The following is a 27883-nucleotide window of genomic DNA, read 5'->3' on the forward strand; positions in this document are numbered from 1 at the left end:
ATGATAGACTCACAGGAAATTACAAAAATAGTAGTCTTGTGTGCCAATCATGCAGTTTCCCCAATATGCATATCTTATACAACTACAGTACAGTACTAAAATAGGCAACTGACATTGGTACATGTACTGTCATTTTATTGTGTAGATTCACATGACTGACACCACAATCAAGACACAGAACTTATCCAGTGCCACAGAGAGCTCCCTGGGGCTACCCCTTTGTAGTTATACCTAATGCCCACCACCATCCCTAACTCCTGAAAACTGGCTCAGCCCAGCCGGTGTGACCAAGTGATTGAGCACTGACCAATGAACTACAAGGCCACAGTTCAATTCCTGGTCAAGGCACATGCCCATGCCTGGGTTGCAGGCTCAATCTGGTGAGGGGCATGCAGGAGGCAGCCAATCAGTGATTCTCACATCATTGGTATTTCTCCTCTCTTTCTCTAAAATCAATAAAAATATATTAAAACACACACACACAAACCAGTGCAATATAACAAAAAGTTGTATACTAAGATCTGAAATAGAGATAAAGTATGCTGTCACATTCTCAACTGACCAGAAGCAGCCCAGTGTTAAGGATGTGTGTTTTAGAGGCAGACAGCCTGAGTTTGAGTCCTAGCTCTGCCATCCCTAGCTGCAAATGCTCAGGCAACAACTCCACTGTGTGTCTATTTCCTCATCTCAAAACAGCAGTATCTACCACATAACGTTGTTTGAGGATTCAAGGAATCACTCAATTGTATACAGGACCTAGATAGGAACTGTTATACTCTAAGTGCTCAATAAATATATGCTCAATAAATTAATTACCAGTGTATAACCTTCAGGAACTTGTATTTTTTATTTTCAGCTTAAAATAAGTTTGCTTAAGTACAAAGGGTGAGTCAACACAAGGAAAAACAGAAGTAACAGTACTTGGAGCTTGAGGCAGGTGGACCTCCTGGACAGGTGTGTGCCCTCTGGTGGGCCTGGGGCTATCTGAGGGTGAGGCCTCACCTGGACACCTTGTCTGCTTACAGGGGTCTGGTAGGGCCCCCACTAGCCTGCCCTACAGTTGCCTGGGCCTGGCAGGGCACATGCTCAAAGGCTTCACTGAGGACGGGGCCTGCCTGGGATGGGCAGGTCCTGGTGGCTGGACCTCAGTCACTGTCATGCCCTCTCCTCTTCTTGGGGGAGGAGTTGGAATCGTGCTTGCGATGGTGGGCCCTGGCCGAAGCCGAGGACAGTGAGGTTCTGTGCTCCTTTTCTCTCTTCTTCTCTTTCTTGTGCTTCTTCTTTTTCTTCTTCTCTTTCTTGCTCTTCTTGTGACTCTGGGGACCCTGCTCCACCTTCTCCTCTTGCCTGGGCTTCTTCCGAGCTGGGGAGGCCCCGGGTCGACTGCTGTCCACGCCATGGTGCGTGAACACTGGCAGCCCCAGCTTGGCCGCCTCCTTGTCTTCTCGGGACAAGGCCACTCGGCCTGCAGAACCGCTGGAGCTCCCCAGGCCCAGGAGCCGGTCCACCCCCTTCTCCTCAGGGTCACCACCTTCACGCTTGCAGATCTCCACAAAGTCCTCCTTGCTCAGGCCAGTGGGCTGCTTCCGCACATTCTTGTAGCCCAGTGCCGCCATGAGCGCCTCCTGCTCCGCCTGCCTCACGGCTGCCAGCTCCTGCTCTCGGCTCATCCCCGCACCCTCTGCCCGGCCCTTGGCGTACCAGGTGAGGTCGCGGCCCTTCTGCCAGCGGCCCACCGGGGCCATCAGCGAGTTGCCCAGGTAGTTCTCCCTCTGCTTGTCGGTCTTCACATCCTCCCAGCTGAACTGGTCCTGTCCCCCGCGCACGCCACCTCGGCTGGAGCCGAACATGGTGCTGGCGGCCCCTTGGCCTCTGGTCCGGAACTTGTATTTTTAAAGGCTCCTCAATGACTCTGATTAACAGCCAGATTTGGGAATCACTGAGGAGGAGCTATCTCCTCTTCCTCTAGTCTGAGTTTCAGCCAAGCTGAGAACTCAGGCTGTTTGAATGAAGCCTCCAGATCCACTCTGGGCCTGTGGATGGGTTCCTGTGGTCACACTGGGGACTTCTCAAAGGGACTCCCACCAGCTAGTGAGGCACTGGATGGATGAAACTGATGCTTTGAAGAGATCCTGGTTAAAACAAAAGCATCAATCATGCATTAACAAACTAATTCTTACTGGCAATGAACCCATATATTAAGACATTAAGTATTTTATGTGAAAGAATTGGATTATCTGCATGGATGTAAGAAACTGATTTCAGCTCCCTTTATAGATCAGTGTAGCTGCAATGTAAATGCTGCAAACTTTCTATAGAATGGCACATTCGGAGTCCTTTTGCTGCCTCTCCCTTTCCATTTTCAGGCTGTATAGAAGCTTTACTGATCTGTATAGGCAGTGGTCCTTATTACCCCCACTTAAAGGTACACACAAAGTAATACTTCTCTATCAGAATATAACATGTATTAGAATGATCTGTATGTTTAAACACGTTTGGAGAAACTGACTGTTACAAAGGAGTCAAAGCTTATCCCTATTAACTGCAAATATAACACTTTGATTTAACCAAATTGAAAGACTTTGATTAAACAGAAAGAATTTGACTTTTCCAAGCCTACGAATAGGAGAGCAAAGCCATTTTAATGATTATTCAAAATGTTAGTTATATGACCTTACCGTAATGGCTGATATGGCAGAGCCAAGTCCATAGACTGTATCTTACACTAAGCCATATTAATAAAGGAGTGTGGTATCTGGACATTTTTCTTATTTTGGGAGATTTGAGATAAACTTTTAAAATTCTATCTAAAGAATTTGTTTGCCCCAACTACAAACAGTGCCATTATTTGTTAACTAATGAATAGTGTGGTAACCTCAGGATTCCATACTCTATATGTATTTTAAATAAGGAATGTTTGTTTAGTCCCAGCTATCTAGCAATGGCTGGTCAAATCACTTTACCTTTCACTTTCCTCATTCGTAAAAGGAACAGAGAAGTAAAAAAGGTGTTGGCATCCTTCTAGCTCTAATCACTTTAGTGATTCTGTGTACATTTATAAATCAATAACAATACTATTATTTGCTTTGGGGCTTCAATTTCATTAGTTAAATGGAGGTACTACTATCTCACAGTGGTCTGTGGATTGAGATAATATGTGAAGATACTTCTCATGATGCTTGACAGAGCAGATATTGAATAAAAAATAGTTTCTTTTCTGGAATATCAACCCACAAAAACCAGTCAAGCTGCCACTGACAGAGAAACATCAAGTCCCTGTTATGTTCAGTATTACTCATTCTCATTAACACCATGTTAATTTTCAATTGACTGAGTTAATCTATCCTCAAAATTAAAATTGCTCTCTATTACACCTGGTGATACTCTCTCCTGTATGGAAACTAATTTTTTAAACTAGTACTATATTAACTATACTATTCACTACCCTTCCCCAAATGGAATCACAACTTAAAACTGGCAAATCTAGCCGAAACCGGTTTGGCTCAGTGGATAGAGCGTCGGCCTGCGGACTCAAGGGTCCCAGGTTCGATTCCGGTCAAGGGCATGTACCTGGGTTGCGGGCACATCCCCAGTGGGAGATGTGCAGGAGGCAGCTGATCGATGGTTCTCTCTCATCCATGTTTCTAACTCTCTGTCTCTCTCCCTTCCTCTCTGTAAAAAATCAATAAAATATATTAAAAAAAAATTTGTTAAAAAACAAAACAAAAAACTGGCAAATCTATTCAGTCCATATCTCAAATAAGTTTTATATAACATATAAAATATTTGTTGCAAACTCAATAGTAACATGTACAACATAAATTACAAAGTTTGGTATTTGATAGGGGGCTTTGAAAATGTAAATCGTAAATCATTAGGTTCTTTTACTTTAGTGTGTACCAGAAATGCTTGAGCCTCTCAAAACACAAATTCCTGGGTCTCATCCCAGTTTCTGATTCAGTGGATCTGGACTGGGCAGAAAAATATGCATTTTTAACAGGTTCCAGGTGTTGCTGATGCTACTGGTCTGGAGACCATACGTTAAGCACCACTGGGATGTATTGAAGACACAGATATATGAGAGACTGGCATGCTGGTATGTGGAAGAAAGGTAAAACACTTAAGTGTGACAAGAGAAAAGAAAGAATGAGGAAAGATGATGAGATAAGAAACTTTGGTTTTTATTAAAGCAGCAGGGAGTTATGAAAACACTGATCAATTAGAAGGGACAGAGACTGGAGGCCCGGAGCAGGGTCCTGCTGCTCCTGGCTGGGTGGGAGGCGAGCCCTCCAGGGCTGGAGAGGCAGCATGCCAGTCTGGGGCTTTGGGGAGGGACTGGGACACGGGCTCCACAGGGCAGTGCTCTTTCCCAGTCAATACAAAATCCCGTGAATATTTTAATAACCAGAATGTCCATCTGGGTGTATTCTGGGTGAAAATCAGCTCAACAAGACAGGATTGGGAGGCGCACACTGGCTGCCTGGGCACAGGGGAAGTAGTAACTAATGCAGGTTACCAGAAAGCTGCCTGGGGTGTAGTTTAGCTTGAACCTGGGGGTTGTTCCTAAGAAATGAGTTAGAAAGAGGGCTTTCTTCTGTTTCCTAAAGGACTAAGAGATAGCATGGGAAAAGCTCTAGCAGACCCAGAGCTTGAAGTGGAATAGAAATAAAAATAAGTGCAATCTGAGGTGCCAGCCTAGAGAACCGAGGCTGGGCTCCGCGACTCCCGCTCATCCAGGAGTCCTGTGCTGCTCATCCCCCGACTTTACATTTCTAAAACAAACAAAAAACCAAAGTCTCAAAAACGTTACATGTCTTACTTGATGTAGTTCTGTAGAATATTCACTATTAAGAAATGTAGCAATTTAGGAGGTAGAATTATAATAGTTCTCCACAGTGATAGTGTAAGGCAGTCTTAAACTTTCACAGGGGTACACATGTACATATGGATCTCGTTAACATGCAAATTTTGACTCAGGAGGACTGAGGTGAGGCTGAGATTTTGCATTTCTAAGAAATTTGTAGGTGGTATAAATGATATTCGTGAACCACACTTTGAGAAGCTAGAGTAGAGCAATGGCTTTCAACCTCAGCTGTAGATTAGAAACACCTAGGGAGCTCTTAAAACCTCTAATGACCAGGCAATATTCCAAACTAATTAAATCAGTACCCAGACATCAGCATTTTTCAAAACTCCCCACATGGTTCCAGTTCAGCCAAGACTGACAACAACTGCTCTACAGTGTAATGCTCCCCTCTGAAACCCTGGAACAGTTATCTAAGTATACAAAGTGAAGTGCCCCCTAATGAGAGACCTCTAATATGATACCAAGCCTAATCACGGTGTTAATACTCATAATATGAACACACAGTTTTAGCTCACTACTAATCTTTGATTTATTACTATCCTTCTCTAATTTGGTCAAAACATTTAAATATTACACAAAGTTTAATACATGTTGTTAAAACTGTATTATAGATACCAGCCCTTGCTCTGGAATGCAGAAAATGACTTTGGATGTCTTCCTTGATCTAGCTGAACAGGCGCCACGTAAAATAAAATAAAATAAAATAAAATAAAATAAAATGATGTGTTTCTAGTCTTAAAACAAAGAGAGCGAAATGTTCCCTTAAAAGAACTAACAAAAATCTGAAGACTAGAGTGGAACACCTAGATGACAAATTGTAAAACAATGGCCTCCGCAGTGAGGTGTGTCCATCCTAGGGCATAAACAAAATAACCCACTGGGGTATGAGAAGAAAACAGAACTTTTATTATATTTTTAACCTTTAAAAAAAAGTTGACTAGTGCCTTCATTTGGTCTGAGTGTCAGTCAGGCGCTAAATAAATACTATGTGAGAGGTATCCTGAGAGAACAGCAGAGCAGACTTTTCACTGAAGGCTGATGATGGGGCCTCATTTATGTTACTTGGCTGCACTCTCCTACTTGGATCATAGGTTGGATCAGTCGAAAATCGTCAGTTTCTTATTTATATCTGAGCAAATCTCCAACTAGTGTAGTCTTTTTGTGTATGTCCACAGTCATCAGGCTCCAGAAGGACCCCAATGATTAGAACCTAGGGAGTTATAAAAGCTTTCAAATCGAGGCCAGAAAAGAGAAAGCGCCGACAAGAGAAAAATGGTAAGTCCTAAATTAAATGACAGCGGGCCTGAGGGTAGAAGAGACATGGGCAATTAATCCGTTAACAGCCACAATATACTGCTCACCGTCCTGAATTTAAGTTGAAACTTGGAATCCACTTCGTTGGCATCTTGCTTACACATGAACTTTCAAATACTTCTTCCTTACGGACTATTCACCTATCCTGGAATTTTCTCACTTCACCTTTTCCCGCCCCCCTCTTATCTGTGGCCAATGTAAATTTAAAAACAACTTTTATCTTTCTGCTCCAAACTCATTCTACAAAAGAGCCCCCGTCAACCCCAAGACGGTGGACATATCTTCTCCATCAAGCTCTGCTGCTAACGGTCCAAACCGCACGTCCCGGGACAAATCCTTTCCCGACAACTTTTGGCCTGGAAGGTTTTGTTTAACAGCGCGATGCAGTCATCTTTTTTTGGTGCTTTCATAACAAAGCTGACCTCACAGAAGTAATTACTGTTCGTGTGTTATTTTATTAGGCTAGATGTGCACAATTAAGATTACGTGACAAATACAAAAAGCCGAAAACAGGCGACATTAAATACTTAGCTTTGACAATCCATTTTTTACCCTTGATGTAAGCATGGCTGCACTGAATGTCTCTGCGAGACTGGGCATCAGCTGGCGCTCACCGTCACGAAAAGCCCAAGCAGTGACAGGCATTTCGAAATCAAACCCGGACGCCAAACAGCGTCTTGGTCAGGTGACTTTTACGAATCTGTTTACTCACCTTTAAAACGCATCAGAGGGATTTCCTCCTCAGATCGTCTTCGACTTTTGGACTGTGTCGGTGGCACGGACTGGCTGCTGCAACCGCTGGAGGGAAACAGCAAGAAATTCGGAAAGATCAGGTTGGGGAGGTGTGAAAGGCAGACGGTGGGCGGCTCGGGCTGCAAGGCAGGAGACCGCCTGGGTGTTTCGGCGGCGCACGCTACGTGGGCGCCGGAGCAGAAGCCTTAACCACTTGGCCTCCCTTTCCCCCGGGAGTCCCAACACGGGGTGACTTACGGGAAAGTCGATTTCCAGGGTAAAAAGCACGGGTCCTACTAAGTACATATGCAAGACCTTGGGAACGCGGAAGCACCCCACAAACTTAATTCTAGCACCGGCTCTGAGCGCTCAGCAACGAATCAACTTCCGGCCCGGCGGGACTCGGGTCGCGAGGCGGGGCCCTGACGTCACGTGAGGCCGCGGAATTACGGCCTCGCGGGTCGCTCCGGAGGACGCCGTACGCCACGTCATGTAGGTTGTTCCATCCAAGCCGGGGGGGAGATTTTCTTATTGCAGTAACAGGAAAAGCCCAGTTGCGTACTGTATGGCACTCTTAGGGAAAAGAAAATAGTTTCCGGTGTCTTTCCAGTGTTTTGGTTATAGTATAGTCTCTTTGAGGGACAGCCTCCCTCGGTTTCTTCTCGATGTCTCTGCCCCCCTCTCGGAGGATTCCACTTGGTATCGCCCGTTCCCCGCCACCGCCCCCGGCCGCCCCCTGCACGTGACCCCCGCGCGCTCCCGCCGGGGAGCGGAGTCTGGGAGCCGGCGCCGCTGGAGACAGAGGGAGTCGGGGAGCGTCTTGCGCTGCAGCTGTCGCCGCAACCCCAGCGCGGAGTCGCGATGTCGGGACTCTCTCGCCTGCTCTGGGCCGCCGCCTGCCTGGCCGCGCTGTGTGTGCTGACCGCGGCTCAGAACTCCACCCTGGCCCCGAACGTGACTTCAGTGCCCGCCAACCACACAGTCACGACGCCGCCGACCGTCGCGCCGCTCACCACTGTCGTACCAGGTGGGTGACGGTCCCCTCGGCTTCCGACTCTCGCTCGCCCTCCCGCGCGGCCGAGCTGCTTTCCTGCCGGTGGTGCGCGCGGGGCCAGGGCGATCCGCGCTCCTGCAACATGGCGGTCCGTCCGAGTCCAGCCGGGGCCGGGCGCGGGGGGCCAGGGGGCCGAGGTGGCCGGGTGGGGAAGCGCCCCGGTGGGAAGGGGCGGTCGGGCCCTAACACAGTTCCTGACCCGCGTCCCAGTCCGCGGTGTTTGATGAAAGTGGCTCCAGCCTCGCGTGGGCGCAGGAGAGGGGACGGGGCTTTCCCCCTCGGCGGCGGCGGCGGCGGCGGCGGCGGGGTTGGTTCTGGGCCGAGGAGACCGAGCTCCTTGCCCGAGGTGGGTGAGTCGTTTGTCCGCCAGGTCGTCTCCCCGCCAGCAGGCTTCTCCGGAAGTTGGCCAAAGCGGGAAAGGGAAACTGAAGACATTAACTTTCGCTGGTGTCTCAGAGTTTAGCCAGAGATTTAATTAAGATAATCTGGCGGATAGGCACGGGATTTATCTGAGGTTTGAGTATTAAATGAATTAAAACTGTACACCCCGTGCCGGGTGAAAACGTCGCAAAGTTACCCATGCGTGCACCCAGAACTTCGCATAAGTCCCCGAAGCTAAACTAGAAGGTAGATGGTGAAACCAAGAAGTAGAGAGAGAGAAACTGCCGGGACCGTACGTTTAGCCGATTGTGAAGTTGGGGTTGGAACCGGGTCTGTCGGGTTCCTAGAATCCAGCCGAGAGCACACCTTTTGTTAAGCTCTGCGGCCCGCCGGTGGAGGCGCACACGGAATCCCTGAGGAGGAATCGGCAGTGTGTGGCCATGCAAAAAGAGGGAAGGGGACTGTGAGAGGAGGCACACTAGGTGTATAAAACTGCCGTCTAGTGCGATCGGTTATTCTAGTTAAACATTGGGTATTTTGACTGAAGAACTGCTGGTTTTTAAATGTGTCTTTTAAAATTTGATTTTTAGAGCGCTAGGAAGCGAGAGAGGAGAGAGAGAGAGAGATAGAGAGAGAGAGAGAGAGAGAGAGAGAGGAGGAGGAGAGAGAGAGAGAGGAAGAGAGAGAGAGAAACCTCCCTGAGAAACATCATCAATCGGCTGCCTGCCTCCTGTGTGCCCCCTGTTGGGGAGCAAGCCTGCAACCCGGTCATGACCGGGGACAGAACCGAGACCTACTGGTCCTTGGGTCGTCGCTCAACCACTGAGCCATACCAGCCGGGCTGGTTTTTATCTTTTCAGGTTGATCATATTGTTTTTACAATGCCTTCCCTTGTTTTTATATTTTATAAAAGCTTAGTAAAACATATGATGAACTTAATATTGTTTGTTAGAGTCAGAAAGATGTAACGTTTTAAAATGTTCAGACCTGGTGGTGTGGCTCAGTTGGTTGAGCGTCCTCCTTATGCACGGAAAGGAAAGGTGCCGGGGTTGGGGGCTCCATCCCCGGTAGAGGGCACACAGATGGCAACAGATGGGTGTTTCTCTCACCCTTCCTCTGTCTTAAATCAATAAAAACGTTAAAAAACTTTTTCAATGAAAGTAAATTGCGGTACAAGTTCTAACCGCACAATTTTTAAGGGGATAGAGCAAAATACGTTTTTGTCTCATTATTTGGCAGTTTTCTCTCAGAATTGTAGTTTTGTTGTGCTTTTTGATTTTTAAAGACAAGCTTGGAAATATGAAGTTAATTGCCTTTGTGTGATTTAAATGAGTGCAAAGGCGGTAATTTGTGTTTCCTGTAAGTAGTAGTTGGATAGGCTGCAGTCTGAAAGATAGCAAGTTTAGTTCATTATAAATATCATTCGCTCTGCTACCCAAATATTCATCATTCAGCACAAAAGATTTTAAACAAGTAACATTTTTCACCTGTAAACAAACCTGAAAAACTGATATCCCCCCCCCCCCCCCCCCACACACACACATCATATATGTGTCCTAGTCTCTGGTCGTACTGATGGTGAAATGTTGACATGCGACACTTCTGTGCTGTACAGGGTTGCTTTTTGAGGTACAGAGAAAGCAAAGGAGAATGTTTTTTGGAGGCATCTAGCTTCTAGGAAATGGATGGAGTCCAGTTCTATAGTCCATTTGTTTGTCCAGACACTGAATTGTAATTAGTCTTCTTTGAAGTCTGGTTTCTGGGCCATTTGGCTTAAATTATTGAAAAAGACCTTGCTAACTAGTTGTATTACATGTACATGAATGCAGCTCCCTCCAAATGTGTTCTCTTATCCTCCAATTATGGAGGACCGTTGAAAGAGTGTATCATTTATGAATTACAAATCTCTGAGGTTTTTCAGAATGGGCATCATCAAATCTTGGGTTCAACCTGTAATACATCTTTAGTACTGTTAAAAATTTTAGTGTCTCTTCTGATGTTTTGGGGCAGTAATTTCCCTGTCTGTATTGTTGACCTTATAATAGTCTTTTTTCCAATATTTGTATTTTTTAAGGATGCTTCAAAATGCATCAAGAAATCCTGGGTGTCTGAAAGAGTTGCCATGTAAAGGAAGGTTGTTTAGATAGATATCATGAAGTAGTACTGAGTGTTTTTTCCCCCTCTCTCTTGAGTTAACTCTGGCTTCCTAAGTCATTTGAAATTATTGGAATTTCTTAGTAAACCAGTTTATAAAGTTTTTTCTTTTTTTTGCGTGTGGTTAAAAAAAAAAGTCACATGAGATCTACCCTCTGAACAAATTTTTAAGGGCATTGTGCAGTATTGACTGTGAGCACAGTGGTGTACAGAAGATCTCTAGAACTTTTCATCTTGCATGAAACTTTATACTCATTTCCCCTCCTTCCAGCTCCTGGCAACCACCATTCTACTTTCTGCTTCTGAATTTGACTCCTTTAGATACTTCCTATCAGTGGAATCATGCAGTATCAGTCCCTCTGTGACTTGCTAATTTTACTTACTATAATGTCTTCAGGACCATCCATGTTGTAGAGTATAACAGGATTTCCCCTTTTTAATGATAGAATAACATCCCAGTTTGTTACCCTTTTATCTGTTGATAGGCTGTAAAGTTTTACCATTTCTCTGAGTTAGTAAGTGTGGTACTGTATATAATGCCTACTGTTTAAAAAAAGATAAGTAATACAAATTCAAAATCAGTTGCCAATTAATTGATTTCATGCATTCCTCCCCACCCCAGAAATCTGTGGAAAACACAACAGCTGTGTCTCCTGTGTTAATGCTAGCAATGATATTGCTAATATTTCCTGCTTTTGGATGGAATGTAAAGAAGGTAAGAAACGTTTGGATTGTTTCATTTTTTTGAGCACGCAGAACTTTTGTTGCAACATTTTAAAATATACAACAGAATATTCTTGAACATTCAAAAGTTACATAGAATGTTTACTATAGTATATACTATTTTTTTTATAAATCAAATACTTTTCCTTTACAGTGCCAATTGCTTAACACTTCCCTCTAAAATCTCTTCTTGTCTCCCCCCACCCACTTCCCCCCTTAATTCCTTAGACTTGGTAATTAAGGCTCAAAAGTTTTAAAGGAAGAGAGATTATAGAGTCTATAATATAGACCATTGTGTAGGATATACTGAAATTAGCTGTGAAAGAAAGTTGTGAAATGTTCTCCTGGAAACTTCCCCAGAAAAATGTTTGAGACATTTATCCTCAGTGTCTTCTGCTGCATGAACTATAGAGAGACCTTACAAACTTAAGATAGAGGAGAAGAATGAGGAGGGAAGAGTTGGTTCTTTCCTGTGCTTTTGTTAAGTTAGCTTTAATTTGAGAGATAAAGAATTAGATGGAGATACTTTGAAATGCCAGTTAGGTTTTTGTTAGAACCATGGGATTATAGTTAGAACCATGGGATTATAGTTAGAACCATGGGATTATAGCATAAATTACTGTTTTCTTAATGTAAGGTGCTTGTGTTTTTTTTTTTTATCAGTATAACAATTCTTTATATATATAAAGAAAAAGTCAAAGCTACCTGTTACGCTTCTTTATTCTTCACTGAAAAATTTAACATTACATCACCAACAAAGTTTAAGAGACTCTTTTAAAATTAGGGTATTGGGTCAATTGGAGGTTAAGTTTACTCTTGTAGCAGAGTCACTTTTTTTTTTTTTTTTAGATGATAAAATGGAATTTAAAAGTTTATCCCTACCCTGCATGTATGACGGAGTTGGCAAGTTTTGGAGATTGAATGCCCTTCTGTAGGATATGTTGGGGAAAGCACTGCTTACTCTTGCTATAAGTCTCCCATCCAGGAATTGGTTTTAGAAAGTGTGGAAGACTAACGCAGAGATCTGGAACAGAGGACTTCCTGCTGCTTGTAGGGCACCTCCCTGTTTACTGAGCCTTTATTAGATCCTGACCACTTCTCCCTACTGACTCACCCTCCTGTGGATTCTAGCAGCCTGCCTTGTGCACTAGTCATACCACAATCCTAAGATCTAAGTTTATCTGTTCAGTATGTTCATATGGGTTTTAAGAAGAGAATATTTGGGTCGATCCTGTATAATATTGCTAAAACAATGGGGAAAAGAGTAACAGTATTTTGTTGGTCTGTAGATAAACTTGAGTTCGATTTTGGGAAGCTATTCTAGAGCTGAGTAACAAAGTTAGAGATAATAAAAGTGAGTGAGTGGTGCTGTTTAACTTGGTTGTTGTTGTTGTTTTTCTTCCATAGCAGGTAGAAGCTACTGCTCACAAAATTCAACAGTTACTGGTTGCCAGGTGGTGAATAGTACAGATTTCTGTTCTGGTAAGTATTCACATTGGCTGCTAGGGCGAGGAAGATCATTGCTCCAGAAAGCCTAATGTCAGTATTTGGTTTGAAGCATTATCGTAGTTCTAATCTTGTTAGAAATTTCAGTATGAATGGCATTTATATTGATTGCTCAAAGGACAGTATTTTGAAGCTTGGTTTAGTGATTTGGTTATACTGTGGAATGCTGTATGTACAGATGCCTCCTCCATTATTATTATTATTGTTATTTTCACGCTTCCAGAAATTCATTGCAGTTTAGACCCTCTCTTTATTTGGGTTTTACAGGCCTGGGCAGTCTTGTTCTGTCTGGCACTTCCTTGCTTATGGTACTGGTGAATGTCATAATGTCCAGCATAGTTTATGCTGTGGTTAAATGAATCTTCTTTGTATTTATTCATTTTTTGTGCTTTAATTTGAGGAACTTGATTACTCTTTAACCTTTACTCAGGAATTAGTTAAAATTCCTAGCTGGAACAGTGGATTTTTCTAGCAAGACTATAAATTAATAGGAAAGTCAAATTTTTAATTTGGTGCATAGGTAATAATTAAATTAAGTAAAAGGTTTTTCTGAAGAGTGTCAATAACCTTGAAAGACTACCTTTATTTAATCTTGGTAGGAGCTTTCCCATCTCCCCCATCCCAACTTGAACTTTCTAACTAAGAATTTTATTAGTATGAGAACAGTTATACCCTATATAGAGTGTAGTAACATGGTTTCGGTGGTAAATGAACAAACATTAATAGTTATTTAAACGTGTTAGGAAAAACTAATAACTATATCAGACGTGATTTTGTGATTAATATTGCTTAGAAACAAGATTAAGTAAAACATTTTAAGAGACATTACTTATTTGATGATTTATCAATTTACAGTGGTTTGAGAAATAGGTTTACTCTGCTCTCGTGTAAAGGAAGTTGGCTCACGTGCAGCTAGAAGTCTGGCTCACTAGCAGCTCTTACAACCATTAGTGACCCAGGCTCCTTCTAGGCTTTTATTGTCATTCCTCAAAAATGGCTTTGACCTTACTCTACAAGGCGAGTTCTCATGTTTCGGCCACATAATTGGTTATTCTGCTAGCAGGAAGAGGAAGGGAAAGAGAAGCCCATATCTGCTTTACATATGCTTCTTAGAAGTTACACATGGCTTCCTACCTGCAGGAGAGATAGAGAAATCTCTGCTGTAGGGAGGGAAGTGTCACTAAAAATTGCTGCTCCTATTTCTAAAGAAGGGGAGTGTGGTACTTCACTGTCAGTCTTCCTTCACAGATGGTACTAAAATATAAAAATTGTAAAGTGGCACTCAAATGACTGCAGGTTAGGAAATAGTGTTATAGATCGTGATATTTTAGAAAGTTTTGACTTAATATGTTTGTTTTTTAAATAGTGCCCACCACCTCTCCGTTGCCAACCAATTCTACAGGTAATACAAGATAATTGACTGTTTTTCTCCTTTTTCCTTCTTTTAGGATTTTTAAGCTCTCTTGATAACATTTTAGTAAAAACCTAAAAGTTGTTGGTATGACTTAAAAAATTAGACATATTTAGTAGACAATGACATAGCTTTGGTGTTTCACATTTATTGAATCTGAGTGGATCTCCCATAGTTTTGTACATCGAGTCTGCAAACTGCTTTTTGTGGAAATCCTCAGAAATACAAAAGCCTAAAGGAAATTAAAATTCACTACAATTCCCGTCATCCAGAGGCAAACCAAAATGTTTTAAAAGTGGTTAAGTTCTTAAAAAAAAAATGGTTAAGTTCTTCCAGTCTTTTCTATGTGTATATCTAAATACATAAACTTATGAAACTGGATAACATGTACCTACAGGTTTGAATTATGTCCCTTTGTTGTATACACTTTACACATCGTGCTCTTGGTTAAATAGGTTGGAATACCTTAAAGGGAAATATTTGCTGTCATCTCTGACAGAAGTGATTCAAATAGCATTCCTAAGTGGTTATTTTAAGACTATCAAAACTGATTGCTTTTCATTTTCATCAACTTGAAAGTTTTTCACCATACTCTATAGCATTACCTAATGCCTTCCTTTTAAAAATCTTCAGCAATTTGATAGGAAGAGTAAATAATTTAAAAGCATCTACTCCAGTACAAGTACTAGACTAGATGATAGGGATACAGAGACAGAAGTAAGATAGCATTTGGTCTGTTGTAGGAACTGTGAAGAGGTAAGTAAGCACAGTGTGTTCAGGGATTTGTAAGGGAAGGTGTGTGTATTGAGTATCATGGCATTTATGGTAACAGCCTCCTGAGTATGCTGACTGACCAAGTGTTGATATTACCCTGGTGAGATATGTGGAGAATTTCCCAAGTGGAGCAGGGAGGTCAGCACATGTGAAGGAGATGTGAAAGAATATATTGAGGTCAGGGAATTGCATTTGGAGTGTCCAGGACAAGGTGAGGAAGAGTGAAACTAGATAGTCAACAAGTCAAGAGCCAGATTGGGAAGTGCCTTTGTATGCCTTGCTGATAGATTTGAAGCAAAATAGGTCATGTGATGAGACTTGCATTTTAATATGATTTTTCTTACAATATGGAGAGCAAATGAGAAGAAGGTAGGAGTGAACACAGAGATTAGATAACCTGTGGCAGTAATTCTAGAGAACCAGGAGAGGAAGAGTTGCAGATGTATGGAACTCAGGAAGTAGAAGGCCTAGGACTTGATGAGCGAGGTGATGGGAGGGCTCTTAGCTAAAATTAGTACAGATAAGTGAATCAGTGTAGGCAGTAAAGTCACTGAAGTAGTTTTAAGGGAGGAGAATAGGGTTTGAGGACCACATTCTTGGGAATAATAAGTCTAAGTCATGGGGAGAAGGCTGGAGAGGAGACTGAGTGGAGATGGGAAGAGAAGAAAGCCCAGAGAAGTGTGTCCAAGAAACTAACTGCATGTGTGATTTAGGTGTAGTTTTTCAGAGGAAAAAATGGTCCAATACTGTAACAAGGACAAGAGCTCATTTTAAAAGACTTAGGCAGTGATGAGCTAGCTTTCACCAGGTTTTGCTAGCCAGTTGTGCACAGCTGTTTCCAACTGCACATTCCGTGAGACCATGTTGGTAGCTTGGATTACGGCTACATTGGAAATACGCCATTGAAATCTGCAAATGCGGTGAAACTTTATTTTGGAGAGCACACAGTGGTGTCCTTTTAAACCATTAGCGGCCATTAGAAGTCATTGACTAGGAAGGAATTAAAGGTTGTTGAAAATATATGTTGAGAAAACTGATTTCCAGAAGGTGGGATGTGAGCAGAAGGAGAGAGGAGGAAATTATTTCCCCAAAATCATTGTGAGTCCACTTTTAATTTCTTCCCCATTAGTCTTGATGTATGCTTGCAGAAAATGTATCGAGTGGCAATTAATGGTTGAAAAACAAACTTTTATTCCATTTTTTCAGTGGCTACTGCTGAAGAGAGCAAGTTAGAAAATAAGGGACTATTAATACAAAGAAAATCTGATTTATGTAGGAAAGTGTTCAGTGAGGTTAATTATAAGTCTTCTACCAATACAAACAGTATAATTATACTTATAAATAACATCTTATAATAAAGTGACTAAATTATGCCAGAAATATAATGGAAAATGTTCGTAATATATTCAGTGAAAGACAAACTATATTAAGTATAATTTATTTATTTGTTACATACATGCCTAGAGAAATGGCTGGCAAGAAAAAAACATGCTTCTCAGAGTGATGGGATTACTTAAATTTCTTTACTGTATTTTCTATCACCAATAACAGCTTTTATAATCTATGAATTATTTTTTTTAATGAAAGGAACATACACTAGGACAGTGAAGGTATATTCACTAAGTAGTGCCTAATTTTGAAAATTTTGTTAATGTAATGCTTTGGTCAAAAGCAAAAATGTGTCAATGTTCAGACAAAATTAGTAATAGAGTTTTAAGATTAAAAAAAATTTGATAATATGTTTAATTTGTAAAGTACATTTTTTGCAGTTACACAGAATGTATAAGCAACAAAAACTTTGAAGGGATTATACATCTTCAAATAATCATACCCTCTAATCTGCTGGGAATTCTGTATAGGAATCAGTCCTATTGGAGATAAGATCAAATATTTTGCTGTAAGAAATGAAAGGTGACCTAACTGTCCAACCAAGAGCAGGGTGGGTAAAATGTGGACAGTGGTGAGAGAAAAAGAATATGCATGTGTATAAAAATAGCCATCAGTGTTAACATATTACTATCCATCAGTAGTATCAACACTAACAGAAGTCTTTTAATATTGTGCTTTAGTTCCTAAAATGTTACATTCAATCTAATTCTTCCCATGAATGTACATTTCTTTAGAGGCATCATCAGATAATTATTTGAGCTTTCCTTGGGCTCTTCTAATCTAAATTGGGGGAGCCATGGCCTCAGGGCACCTGCTCTTATAAATAAAGTTTTATTGAAGTACAACCATGCCCGTTCATTTGCATGTTGTCTTTGGCTGCTTTTGCACTACACAGTGCACAAGGCCTAAAATATTTACTTTCTGCCCCTTTAAGAAAAGTTTGCCACCCCCCTGAAATGAAGAAGATAAGCAAATCTTGATACCCATGTAAGAAATGCTGAGTTGTACTTGTTTTTTACCTTGACTTTTGAAGTTAGTAGTTTTTGTCTTAGAAGAAGTATTATTTATAAAGAACTGATAGTTCCTTCACCTAAACACTGATTTTTGCCCTTCTGTATGTCTTTTCGCAAACTTGATCCAGTTGTATACATACATTTTACATATAGATGTTAATAACATGGATACAATTTTATGACATCTCTTAATGTTTTAAAATACATTTAAAAGCTAGTATTCTGGATGTGTAGATGTTAGTGAACCATTAACTGAAATTTGGCCTTTATTTTCTAAATAATTGAAAGCATGTTGAAGTTGGTGGCATAACTTTAAAAAGGTAGATGCTAGATAACTAGGAAGTTTAGAAATTTAAGTTTCTAATACATTTTGTTTACATTCCAGCTAAAACCACAACTATGCCTTCTTCTACAACTGCTACACCAGGTAATTGAGGTTTTTTTAAACTAACAGTGAAGCAGGATGTATGTATACTGTTGCCTTTTACTGTTTCTGCCATCATTTTCCAATTTTACTCATCAATGGTATGCATGAAACTCATCTCTTATAGAGGACAACATAGTAGGCTGTTAAATCAATAATGATAGATTTGCTAAGAGTTCTTCTCTAGTTTTTTAATGTGTAATCACAGTTGGCATGACATGCTAGAATTAAATGATGTTTTTCCAAAACCCTTTTAGTACAACTTGTAGGTTATTCTTTTGGCTTCATTCTTACACTACCTTTATTTTAGTTTCAATGAAGCTATTCTGTCTTCACAAGAAGAATACAGAATAGTTGTAATTAATTTTCAAGCTGGTTAACTTATTATATACAGCCACCAGAACCAGTATTTATTTGATATTTAAGAAAAAAGTAGAATTTATTTTAAATATGAAATTGCTTTTTATTAAAGTGAGTGGTTCTCCATTTGAAACATTTTACTCCTTGAAAAGGAATTCAAGTTTTTGTGACTTTTTTTCCTCATGACTTGGTAATAACTTTCTCATACTGTAAAATATGCAGAGTAAGATAAGATACATTTGCTTATGGAATTATAAATTGCATATACTTAAGATTATTTTTGTAATTTGAAAAATTGTAACCAAATTTTTAAATTTACCTTATATGTTTAGTAAAATTATAAAGTTATTTGAGGCTCAGCCGGCATGGCTCAGTGACTGAGCTTTGACCTATGAACCAGAAGGTCACGGTTTGATTTCTGATCAGGGCACATGCCTGGGTTGCAAGCTTGATCCCCAGTGTGGGGCATGCAGGAGGCAGCTGATTAGTGATTCTCTCTCACTCTCATCATTGATGTTTCTATCTCTCTCTTCTCTCCCTTCCTCTCTGAAGTCAATAAAAATATATATTTTTTAAAAGTTATGTGAATTTTAAACACAAATATTAATATTTACTCTGACAATTAGGTATAGTTTGAAGAAATTGCAAATTTTTTGAAAAAAAATATTTTTATTGATTTCAGAGAGGAAGGGAGAGAGAGAGAGAGAGATAGAAACATCAATGAAGAGAGAGAATAATTGATCGGCTGCCTCTTATATGCCCTCTACTGGGAATCAAGCCAGCAACCTGGGCATGTGTGCCTAGACCAGGAATCAAACCCGTGACGAGCTGGTTCATAGGTTGACACTCAAACACAACTACACAGGCCGGGCAAGCAATTGCAAACTTTAAAAGTGCTTCACATGTTCCAGGATATAATTTATATATCAGGAGAGTCTTTTTCTGTCATTTTCATATTTGAAGTTGTATAGAGCCATAACCACTTGATAAAACCAGATGGAACGAAGGGGGAATGATAAATTTCTTCCTCAATTATATATAAGTTATAGTTGTAAAGACTTAAGAGAAAATATTTTATAGAATTTAACACATTGCAAAATAGAAATTCAGGTAGGTCTTGGAATTATGATAGAGGCTCATGAGACTTATTATTTCTTCTATCTTATTTAACAGGTTCAACTAATACTACTTTAAGTCCAACTTCACAACCTACGCGAAAGTCTACCTTTGATGCAGCCAGTTTCATTGGAGGAATTGTCCTTGTCTTAGGTGTGCAGGCTGTAATTTTCTTTCTCTATAAATTCTGCAAATCAAAAGAACGAAACTACCACACTCTGTAAACAGACCCATTAGATTAACAAGGACTGGCTTGTAACTCATTGAAACCAAAATATTATATTTCAAGATGTCCCACATGGAAGACGCTATTCCAGGATCTTTAAATTTTCAAAGGATGCATATAGGATATTTTGGAGCATCATGCTTGAAGAAAAATCAATTAAATCATTTTGCTCAACAGGAATATTTAAAGTATTCTGCATGAATCCTTGTGGCTGTCTTCTTTTATTTTAAATGGCTGCTGCTGTGGGATTATGTTCTCTTTTCTTGACATGCCAAATGTAACTCTGTAAGTGATGGAAAACATTGTCCTGTGCAGACAACCTCATGACTCTTGGCAGTGAAATTTAGTCATTTTAAAGCCTGAAAGCTGCATTATTTTATCCTAACTCAGGATGTAGTTTAGTGACCAGAATTGAGAAGAATGTGCCAAATGAGCATCAATCAGGTGGCATTTTGGCTATCATTTAAAAAATGGAATAAATTTAAAGTTTAATATCCATATAGAAAACTATCCTTAGAATAAAATTTTGTGCTTGATAACAATTATTTTTTCTACATTAGAAATAAGATGCCACACAGGGATTTACACATTCCAGATTTAAATGAATGGAAAGGATACAAACCATTAAAGTATAGCAGGTTATTGTTAATACTTATAAAGCACCTTATATTATTGAGAAAATGAAGAACAGTGCCTTAAAAGACAGACTGAAAGGTAGACTGTAACTTAAAATGCTTGTGATTTGTTCCCATTGAGGAAGGTAGAAGGTTGATCTGAGGATGTAACTGTTGATGTCAGCAGTAGTAAACTGCTTTTAGATACCATACTGTTAGTATTTGAAAACTTAACCTACTTTAGTTTAGACCTGAGTAAATTAAGCTAAAGAATGTTACACAAAGTTGAAAGTCTTATAGTGAACCTCCCAACGTATTTCTTTGTGGCTGTTAAAAATATAATAGAGCCTAAAATGGATATAATTATATTTTTCTTTGTACTTCAAAAAAGTATTCGAACACTGTTGTATCTCAAAAGGATTGTCATCAAGCCAACGTAACTTCTTTCATGAGGCAAGAAGGAAATAATCAGTTATTTTCGAACTCTTTAAATGAAACAATCATTTTAGGTTGTTTTTTTTTTTGTTTCCATTTTAAGTTTTGAGACAGCAAGTGTGACCAGTGTAATTTCAGAAAATCTGAAAGATTTTTGGTTGATCAGATTACTGTACATTTTTAATGATTGCCCTGGATATAAACAAGTTGAGCTTTCTTTTTTCCTTTCTCCTTCTCTCCGATACTTCTCAGTTTCAATTCCTATAGTATAGTGAGCATGCATATTTTTATTTCTTTCGTTTCTTAGAAAGCACTAGGTTTGTGTTTCGTTTTTTTGGTTTTAGAGGGATACGTCTCCCTCCTGCCTTTGACACATTGGATTAGTTCAGAGGCTTAAATTAGGTTAAAATATCCTTTTGCTTTTTTAGTTCATTAAAGTTTTGTTTTAGTTTCTTTAGCCTATAGTGGCTGAGTTTAACCTTTGGTTTTCAATATTTTATGGTAGGAAATGACAAGTTGCTTAGGTCCGTTTCATAAGCCAAAATTCCTTACATTTAAATAATTACGTTAAACGTTCTTAAATGAAGATTTACTTAGTTACTTACTGGTACAGCTAAAGTTTGTTTTACTTGCACATTTGTACGTACACCTAATGTTTTCAAGTGCCTTAATTGTTTAAAATCTCTGGCTTCAAAGGTTTTTGGGAAAAGGTAGGTTTACCTCGCATTTTTGTTTTCATTAGTAATATTCTAGGTACCTCACAAAAATTGTATTTATGGTGCCGTGGCTGTTAGTTTCTAGTGAGTACTATAAGATGCAAAATTTATTTGAAAGTATGTAGAATTTCCATTCTTCCCAAACTGGCAAAAGTTGGCTACAGATATTTACCTAGATATGAATACCTTGGCACACATTAATGTCAACACATACAGCAATTTTTGTGAAAATGTAGCTGATGAAGCCTCTCCGGTAATTTTGAATACTGCTCTAACAACAAAATCTTATCACTTGAAACTAGATTTTGCAAGAAGAGCTCTTAAAACAGAACTCACAGCCTTTTCCCCTCCTTTCTTTAGCAGTTTAGTATCTGGAGTCATTAATAATTTTTGGGTTTTTTAATCCAGAAGGTATATAGAAACCTTTTCAGATTTTTCATCTGATTATTTCATGCAGATGTAGTTCTATCAAAATACCTTATTTTATCTTAAAATATTTGTTGTACAGGCAGACACTGCTGTATTTAGAAATTTCTATTTTAGTTCATGAAAAACTACAACACCAATCTGTATCATGTACCAAACTGATTGAAAATAAATCTACATGTTTATTGAATTAATTTGTTCTTTTTAATAAACTGAAGTGTGTGTTTGCTTTTTGATTATGACAGTTAATGCTAGTGAATTTACATTATCACTTTGTTTGAAGATGGGTGTCTACTCAATTTCTATTGCTCCCCAAGACCAGCAGGTAGTAACTAAACTCTGTATTCATTAGTGGAGAACAGAGCCTTAGAAATGATAGTTGGAGGGATGACTTTATATGCCTGTGGAGTGATGTGCAAATTGATCTTCCACAAATCAGTAGACATCATCCACTTAGCTCTACCAAGTAACAAATTTATGAAACTGCCATTTGTTGTTATAAAACTAAAAGCTTGTAACTGCCTTTTAGTTTAAATTGCATGTAGAGTAAAATTGGGCTTCTGTTTAGAGTACTTTGTATAAATATCTAGTATCAAGCCACATGGCTAGTACGTGAAGTTTGGTACTTTTGGTCCGTGTTTTGGCCAAGATTATATTCTATATTACATCCCAGAATTTGGACTTAGAAGAGATAATACTCCCTTATATACCTAAAAACCAGATGATTGGATTTAATAATTTTGCTATAGAAAGTATGAACTTTTGGTTTCATATTAATCTTATATATGCTTAAGTTTGGTGAATATAAAACTCTGCCAAGCTTGAAGATACCCTGAAATGTTGCTAGAGACAAATTATTATTTTGATAAGAATGGGGTTCAAAATAGTTTTGTTTTTTTTAATATTTCTTTATTGATTTCAGAGAGGAAGGGAGAAGGAGAGAGAGATAGAAACATCAATGATGAGAGAGAATCATTGATCAGCTGCCTCCTGCACGCCCCCTACTTGGGATCAAGCCTGCAACCCAGGCATGTGCCCTTGGCCGGAATCGAACCTGGGACCCTTCAGTCGGCAGGCTATGCTCTATCCACTGAGCCAAGCCAGTTAGGGCTCAAAATAGTTTTTTTAGATGATAAAAAGTCCTGTGTACTTGGCAATCATGTAATTACTATTTCCTGTGCTCTCCATTAATTTGCTACTGGTATTTACCTTCTTCCTAAAGATTGTCCTTTAACCTTTAATATTTTTAGTTATGGTGGTACAGATATTGTTGATTAACTCAGTTTTTGTGTGTCTGCCTTAGTTTTTTGAAAGGTATTTTTATTGTATATAAAATTCTAGGTTGACATTTTTGCTTCCAGCATTTGAATGATGTCCTCTGTCTTCTCACATTGTGTATTCAGGATTGACCATTCCAGCCAGTAGAGTAATGCCTTTTACTGCCTATTGGTTTAGTGACATAAGAATCCCAAGACAGCCAACTGGCAGCCTCAACTGAGATCTTATATCAATAGACTCATGGTTGTACTCCTGGTTAAAGAATCCCTTAGGAACTAAGACCTCCAAACCAGTACCCCTTGAGGTTGCTGGGATGAGAAATGCAATCATGCTTTGAACTGACAAATGCAGACCTATCCATCAATCAAGCTTGACTCTTTTTTTCTTTCTTGGCTAGCTAATTGTTAGTAACACCCAAGTCCAGAGAGAGGAGGCAACAGGAGTTGGTGTTGAAATAGTTTGAGCCATATGTTCAATGGAAGCCACTTGTACCTTTCAGACCTGCCCAGCAAGCTAAGTTGAATGTATACCATTTCCACTGATGATAGATTGCTGCTGTGAGAGAGCCTTAGAAATGATAGTTGAAGGAATGACTTTGTATGCCTATGGAGTGAAAAGCAATCTGTGCATGCTCAAGTTTATAATTAGGTGGGTCCTACAGCACCCATGTTATTATGGGAAGCTCAGGCTACATGATCACCCAGTATGCCATGGTTAGGCATTGTCTACCAAGGCACAAAAGGAGGTAGTTACCTTCAGAAGAGTGCATAGGTTTGCTCAGAATCTTAGGGGTCAGCCTGTTATCTTACTGGTGCTTTGACAGAGGCTTTGTACAGTGTTCCTATATGCCAGGACATTTTTTAATATCTTTAGTATTGCTGGATCATAGGAACATGGCAGGGTAGATTGTATTGAAACTCAAAATCACAATGGAGCCTTTTCTAACTCTGGTCCTCACTCAGAATCGATAATCTTGTCCTGGTTGGTTTGGCTCAATGGATAGAGTGGCAGCCCAAGGACTGAAGGGTCCAGGTTTTGATTCCAGTCAAGGGCATGTACCTCGGTTGCAGGCTTGATCTCTGGCCATGGTTAGGGTACCTGTGGGAGGCAACCAATAGATGTGTTTCTCACATCAGTGTTTGTCTCTGTCTCTCCCCCTCCCACTCTCTAAAAGTCAATGGAAAACTATCCTTGAGTGAGGATTAACAACAAAAAATCAGTAATCTTATGGATGACTTTTCTAGGTGGGTTGAAGCATCACACTCAAATACGGTATATGTTGCCTTCAAAATCCAAAAAGGCCTATTGAGCATCATGCTTTTTTTCATGATACATGGAGTGAGATGAAGCAACTTGTTTTTCATCTTGAAGGGGCATATTTTAATGTTCTCTCAACCATTGAACCCCTAGAGAATTTTCATGAGGCTAAAGGCCCAGAATTTTTGTAGGGTTTATCTTTCACCCTCTAGTTCTTATACCTAAGTACTTAACTATTTTCTGCTCATGATATCAGCATTATTGATGGAGTGAACCAATATATTTTATGGAATATAATGATCACGAGAGTAGGAGAATTGACAAAGCTTTCAAGGAAGAATTTAAAGGTATACAGTGGCCTTGTAGAGTAAAGCAAACAACTTGTGGTCCTTGCAGTTTGATGTAGAGCAAAAGCTGTTATATTTGCATAACAAGTGCCGGAGACATACTCATTTGCCCCAGTAAAGATACCACATCTGGAGAGCAATTACAGTTGGAATCACTACCTGGTTAAGGTGTGGGCTTGGTAGTTCCTAGTCATTTTCCAAGATCCATCTATTTTCTGCGTAGGCCGAAGTGGTGAATTAAGATGTGATGTGATAGAGCCCACTGCCCTACCTTTCTTTCAAGTCTTGAAGGGGAAGTTCCAATTATCCCTTCAACAATGAGGTCAGAAAACCATTATAGGAATTCACTGGATCAGGGCATTGCAGAAGCCATGTGCACTGCAGAAGCCTGCCTGCCCAAAGGAGACCCCAGAACCTGGGAGAGAAACCCTTCTTTCTCCTCCAGGATCCTTCCAGCACCCTCTACTGACAAAGCTTAACATTTTGCCAGTTGGCAGAGAAGAAATACAGGATCCATATTAATTATTTCGCAGCAGAAAGATGAAATTGGAGCTGAGAGGTTTGTAAATTGGTAACTGGCACCATATCTTGTCCTGTTGAATTTTTAGCTTTGATATCAAAGTCATCAATATTCCTTTGGCTTTTGGTTTGTGTTTTTTTTATATATTTCAGAAATAAATTTGTGTATATGTCTATATGCACGTGTATGTGCATATAGATGTTTAATCCATTTGAAACTCATTGTGTATAGTGTAAGGTGATGATTTAATCTACTTCAGATAGATTCAACCTTCTTAATATGAAAAGCTACATATATATACTATATATATATATATATAAATAATACACACACACACATATATATAAATTTATGTAAATAGGTTTCTCTGGTCTATTCTGTTCCATTCATCTAGTTATTTATTATTTTACTCAAGATAGATTTTCTTGTCTGAATAAAAAGATGTGGATTATAAATTTATAAAACTCTGAAGAGAGTTTTGGCATTTGTAGAAGAATAAAAAGCCTGTTAAGAGAGAATGATGTTCTTAAGTGAAACAAACAAATGAGTTTTTGAAGTTTATTTGAGTTAACCTGTTTTAGTTTTCCACTTGTTAGTAGATAATGCTTAGTAGAAATGCCCTCTCTCCTGGCTATTTCATCTAGTCAGTATTTCTGGAACCCAGATGGAGAGGCTGCTGGGTGGCCAGAGGCAAGCCCCACATGGTAGTTATGCAAACCAATGCTTATGTTTTACAATCTAAGGCCACATCCTACTTCACCTGAGACTTTCAAGGTATAGTCATGTCAGCCCTTCTACACTACCTTCACAGCACTGATGATAAATATTAGATCAAAGGGTTAATGGAGTTTAGAATCACATTTATTTAAGTGCTTATAGAAATAAAAGTTGGAAAAGGATTTATGATTACCAGTTGGGTCTAAATGGGATTCTGGATGGAGCTGTTTGAACTTGAAAAGCTGAAAGTTGAACATTTTCTGCCACATTGGGTAGGAAGACATCATCAATCCTTCTTTTGTGTTTAGTAGGTACCTGCAATATAAATATTAAATAGATATTGGAGCTTTTAAGGAAGATGATGAATAATTCATGTTATAGCATCATTAAAAGTCAGTTACTAATGAGACCAAGATCACTGTCCGATCTGGATTAGGCCATTTAGTATGCCTTCTTGTACATATTTTGCCACTTGTCTTAAAAAGAACTGGTGAAGAATGGAACCATCAATGGAAAGCCATTTCCTGCTAAGGAAGAAGAGATAGCCCATATTTGGAGTAATCTAAAAATTCCTTAATATTTTATCATTTGTGTTAATGCAGTGCTTTTTTGTTTGTTGGAAAAAAATCATTGGTATTCTTACATTCCAGTCATGCATAAATTCCTTTTCCATCTGTCTTTATCTGACTTGTCTCATAGCCTTGCTTAAGAAGTCAGACCTTACATAGATTTGAAGAAGTTCCAACTAATTTTTTGCCTTTCCTGGACCTTCGGCTTTTTGCATGGGGTCTCTATACTGTACACAAGCCAGGGGTCCACAAGACACTTTCTTCATTATTACGATTTATGTTTTCAGTAGGATAATGTCCCACAATTAGCTTTAGACCATCACATCATCCTTCTAAATCTCTCCAACATAGTGGGTCCCCACTAATGCATTTACTTTGCAGCTTTCTGAACCATAGACTTGTGATCTCCCATGGTAGAAACATTCGCTTTGTGGAGTGAAATGGGGATGGAGTTCATCTTCAAAACCCTTGTGGTCCCATACACACCAACTAAATGTTGCTTCCTTTTGGAAAAGGCTTTCTCAGAAACAGACATATGGTAGAGTTTCACACTTTGGTCAAAGATGACTCCACAGAGATTGGTGAGTCAAGCAAACGGTGGGCATTAATAATGTGGCCCTACTTGGTCAAGGGTCTCAATTGGGTTTGTTCCTGACCTGTTTCTTCCCTCTCTGTGTATCGCCCCTTAGCTGCATTTTAGAAATGCTGCAACAAACATTTAGTCCAATAACTAGATATGAGCCATGGAATTACACCTTCAAAAGTGGCCTTACAATAGCATATTTTCTCTGATCGAATTATTTAATTTCTCTCAAGAGAGAAGGAATTTTTTAAAATTATTTTTATTTTTCTATTACAGTTGACATTCAACAGTACTTTAGTTTCAGGTGTACGGTATAGTGGTTAGACAGTTATATAACCCCATAAGTCTAGTACCCACCGGACACCATACATGGTTATTACAATATTATTGACTATATATTCCCTCTGCTGCACTTTACATCCTCGTGGCTAATTCCCCTTCACCTTTTTCCCCCCAGTTCTACCACCTCCCACCTGCCAACCATCAGTTTATTTTCTATCTATGAGTTTGTTTCTGTTGATTATTTATTTTGTTTTGTAGAGTCCACATATAAGTGAAATCATATGGCATTTCTTTCTCTGAATTCATTTCACTTAGCATAACACTTAGAATTCTTTAGGTATGTAAATCTCCAGGGGGGATCCTGAAAGACATTGGAGCAAGAGTGTAATGTGTATTCAAGTAGTACAAAGAAGGCAGTGGGTGAGGATGTAAATGCTGTTTCACATTAACTAAGAGCTGAAATATTTTTAATCTTCAAGTATGTGCTATACCTCAAGCTAATCTGCATTCCAAGAATTTCTTTGGAGGGCAGATTTCTCACGTGTGTTAAACTGACTTCTGAAACTCTGTTCTGCCAGGGAACGCAGATAAGGAGGAATCTGATGCTACTAGTTGATTATTGTAAATGAGTGAAAAAGGGGAGGAAATTGAGAGGCAGAACGTAACTGACTTTTACTGAACTGTAATTGAATAAG

At 39.6% G+C, this 27883-nt stretch overlaps 2 protein-coding genes across 3 annotated transcripts; one reads left to right on the top strand and one right to left on the bottom strand.

Moving 5' to 3' along the window:
* Nucleotides 1-821: 821 nt before the first annotated feature.
* Nucleotides 822-7511, bottom strand: CUNH1orf35 (chromosome unknown C1orf35 homolog). The gene is made up of 3 exons (XM_036318035.1): nt 7172-7511; nt 6894-6979; nt 822-2132 (listed from the first exon to the last, which is right to left on the bottom strand). Exon 3 carries the CDS (start codon nt 1848-1850, stop codon nt 1146-1148), a length of 705 nt encoding a protein of 234 aa, XP_036173928.1. The 5' UTR covers nt 1851-2132; nt 6894-6979; nt 7172-7511; the 3' UTR covers nt 822-1145.
* Nucleotides 7512-7662: 151 nt separating this feature from the next.
* CD164 (CD164 molecule) lies at nt 7663-21825 on the top strand. Of its 2 annotated transcripts, XM_036318036.1 has the most exons (6): nt 7665-7940; nt 11125-11217; nt 12633-12707; nt 14098-14133; nt 17704-17745; nt 19276-21825. In XM_036318036.1, the coding sequence occupies exons 1-6, from the start codon at nt 7775-7777 to the stop codon at nt 19440-19442; spliced, it is 579 nt and encodes a 192-aa protein (XP_036173929.1). In that variant the 5' UTR covers nt 7665-7774; the 3' UTR covers nt 19443-21825. The 2 variants fall into 2 exon arrangements, with proteins under 2 accessions (XP_036173930.1, XP_036173929.1); XM_036318037.1 differs by lacking the exon at nt 14098-14133 and having other exon boundaries at nt 7663-7940.
* Nucleotides 21826-27883: the final 6058 nt, after the last annotated feature.

This window comes from Myotis myotis, unplaced genomic scaffold (assembly GCF_014108235.1).
Source record: "Myotis myotis isolate mMyoMyo1 unplaced genomic scaffold, mMyoMyo1.p scaffold_m19_p_7, whole genome shotgun sequence".
In the NCBI taxonomy this organism is placed as follows: domain Eukaryota; kingdom Metazoa; phylum Chordata; class Mammalia; order Chiroptera; family Vespertilionidae; genus Myotis; species Myotis myotis.

Bases quoted from the DNA above. Each gene is read 5' to 3' on its own strand.
- CD164 (XM_036318036.1), top strand. From the start codon at position 7,775: ATGTCGGGACTCTCTCGCCTGCTCTGGGCCGCCGCCTGCCTGGCCGCG. The intron at 7,941-11,124 runs GTGGGTGACGGT...TCCCCACCCCAG, and splicing joins GCTCACCACTGTCGTACCAG to AAATCTGTGGAAAACACAAC. The intron at 17,746-19,275 runs GTAATTGAGGTT...CTTATTTAACAG, and splicing joins TTCTACAACTGCTACACCAG to GTTCAACTAATACTACTTTA.
- CUNH1orf35 (XM_036318035.1), bottom strand. From the start codon at position 1,850: ATGTTCGGCTCCAGCCGAGGTGGCGTGCGCGGGGGACAGGACCAGTTC.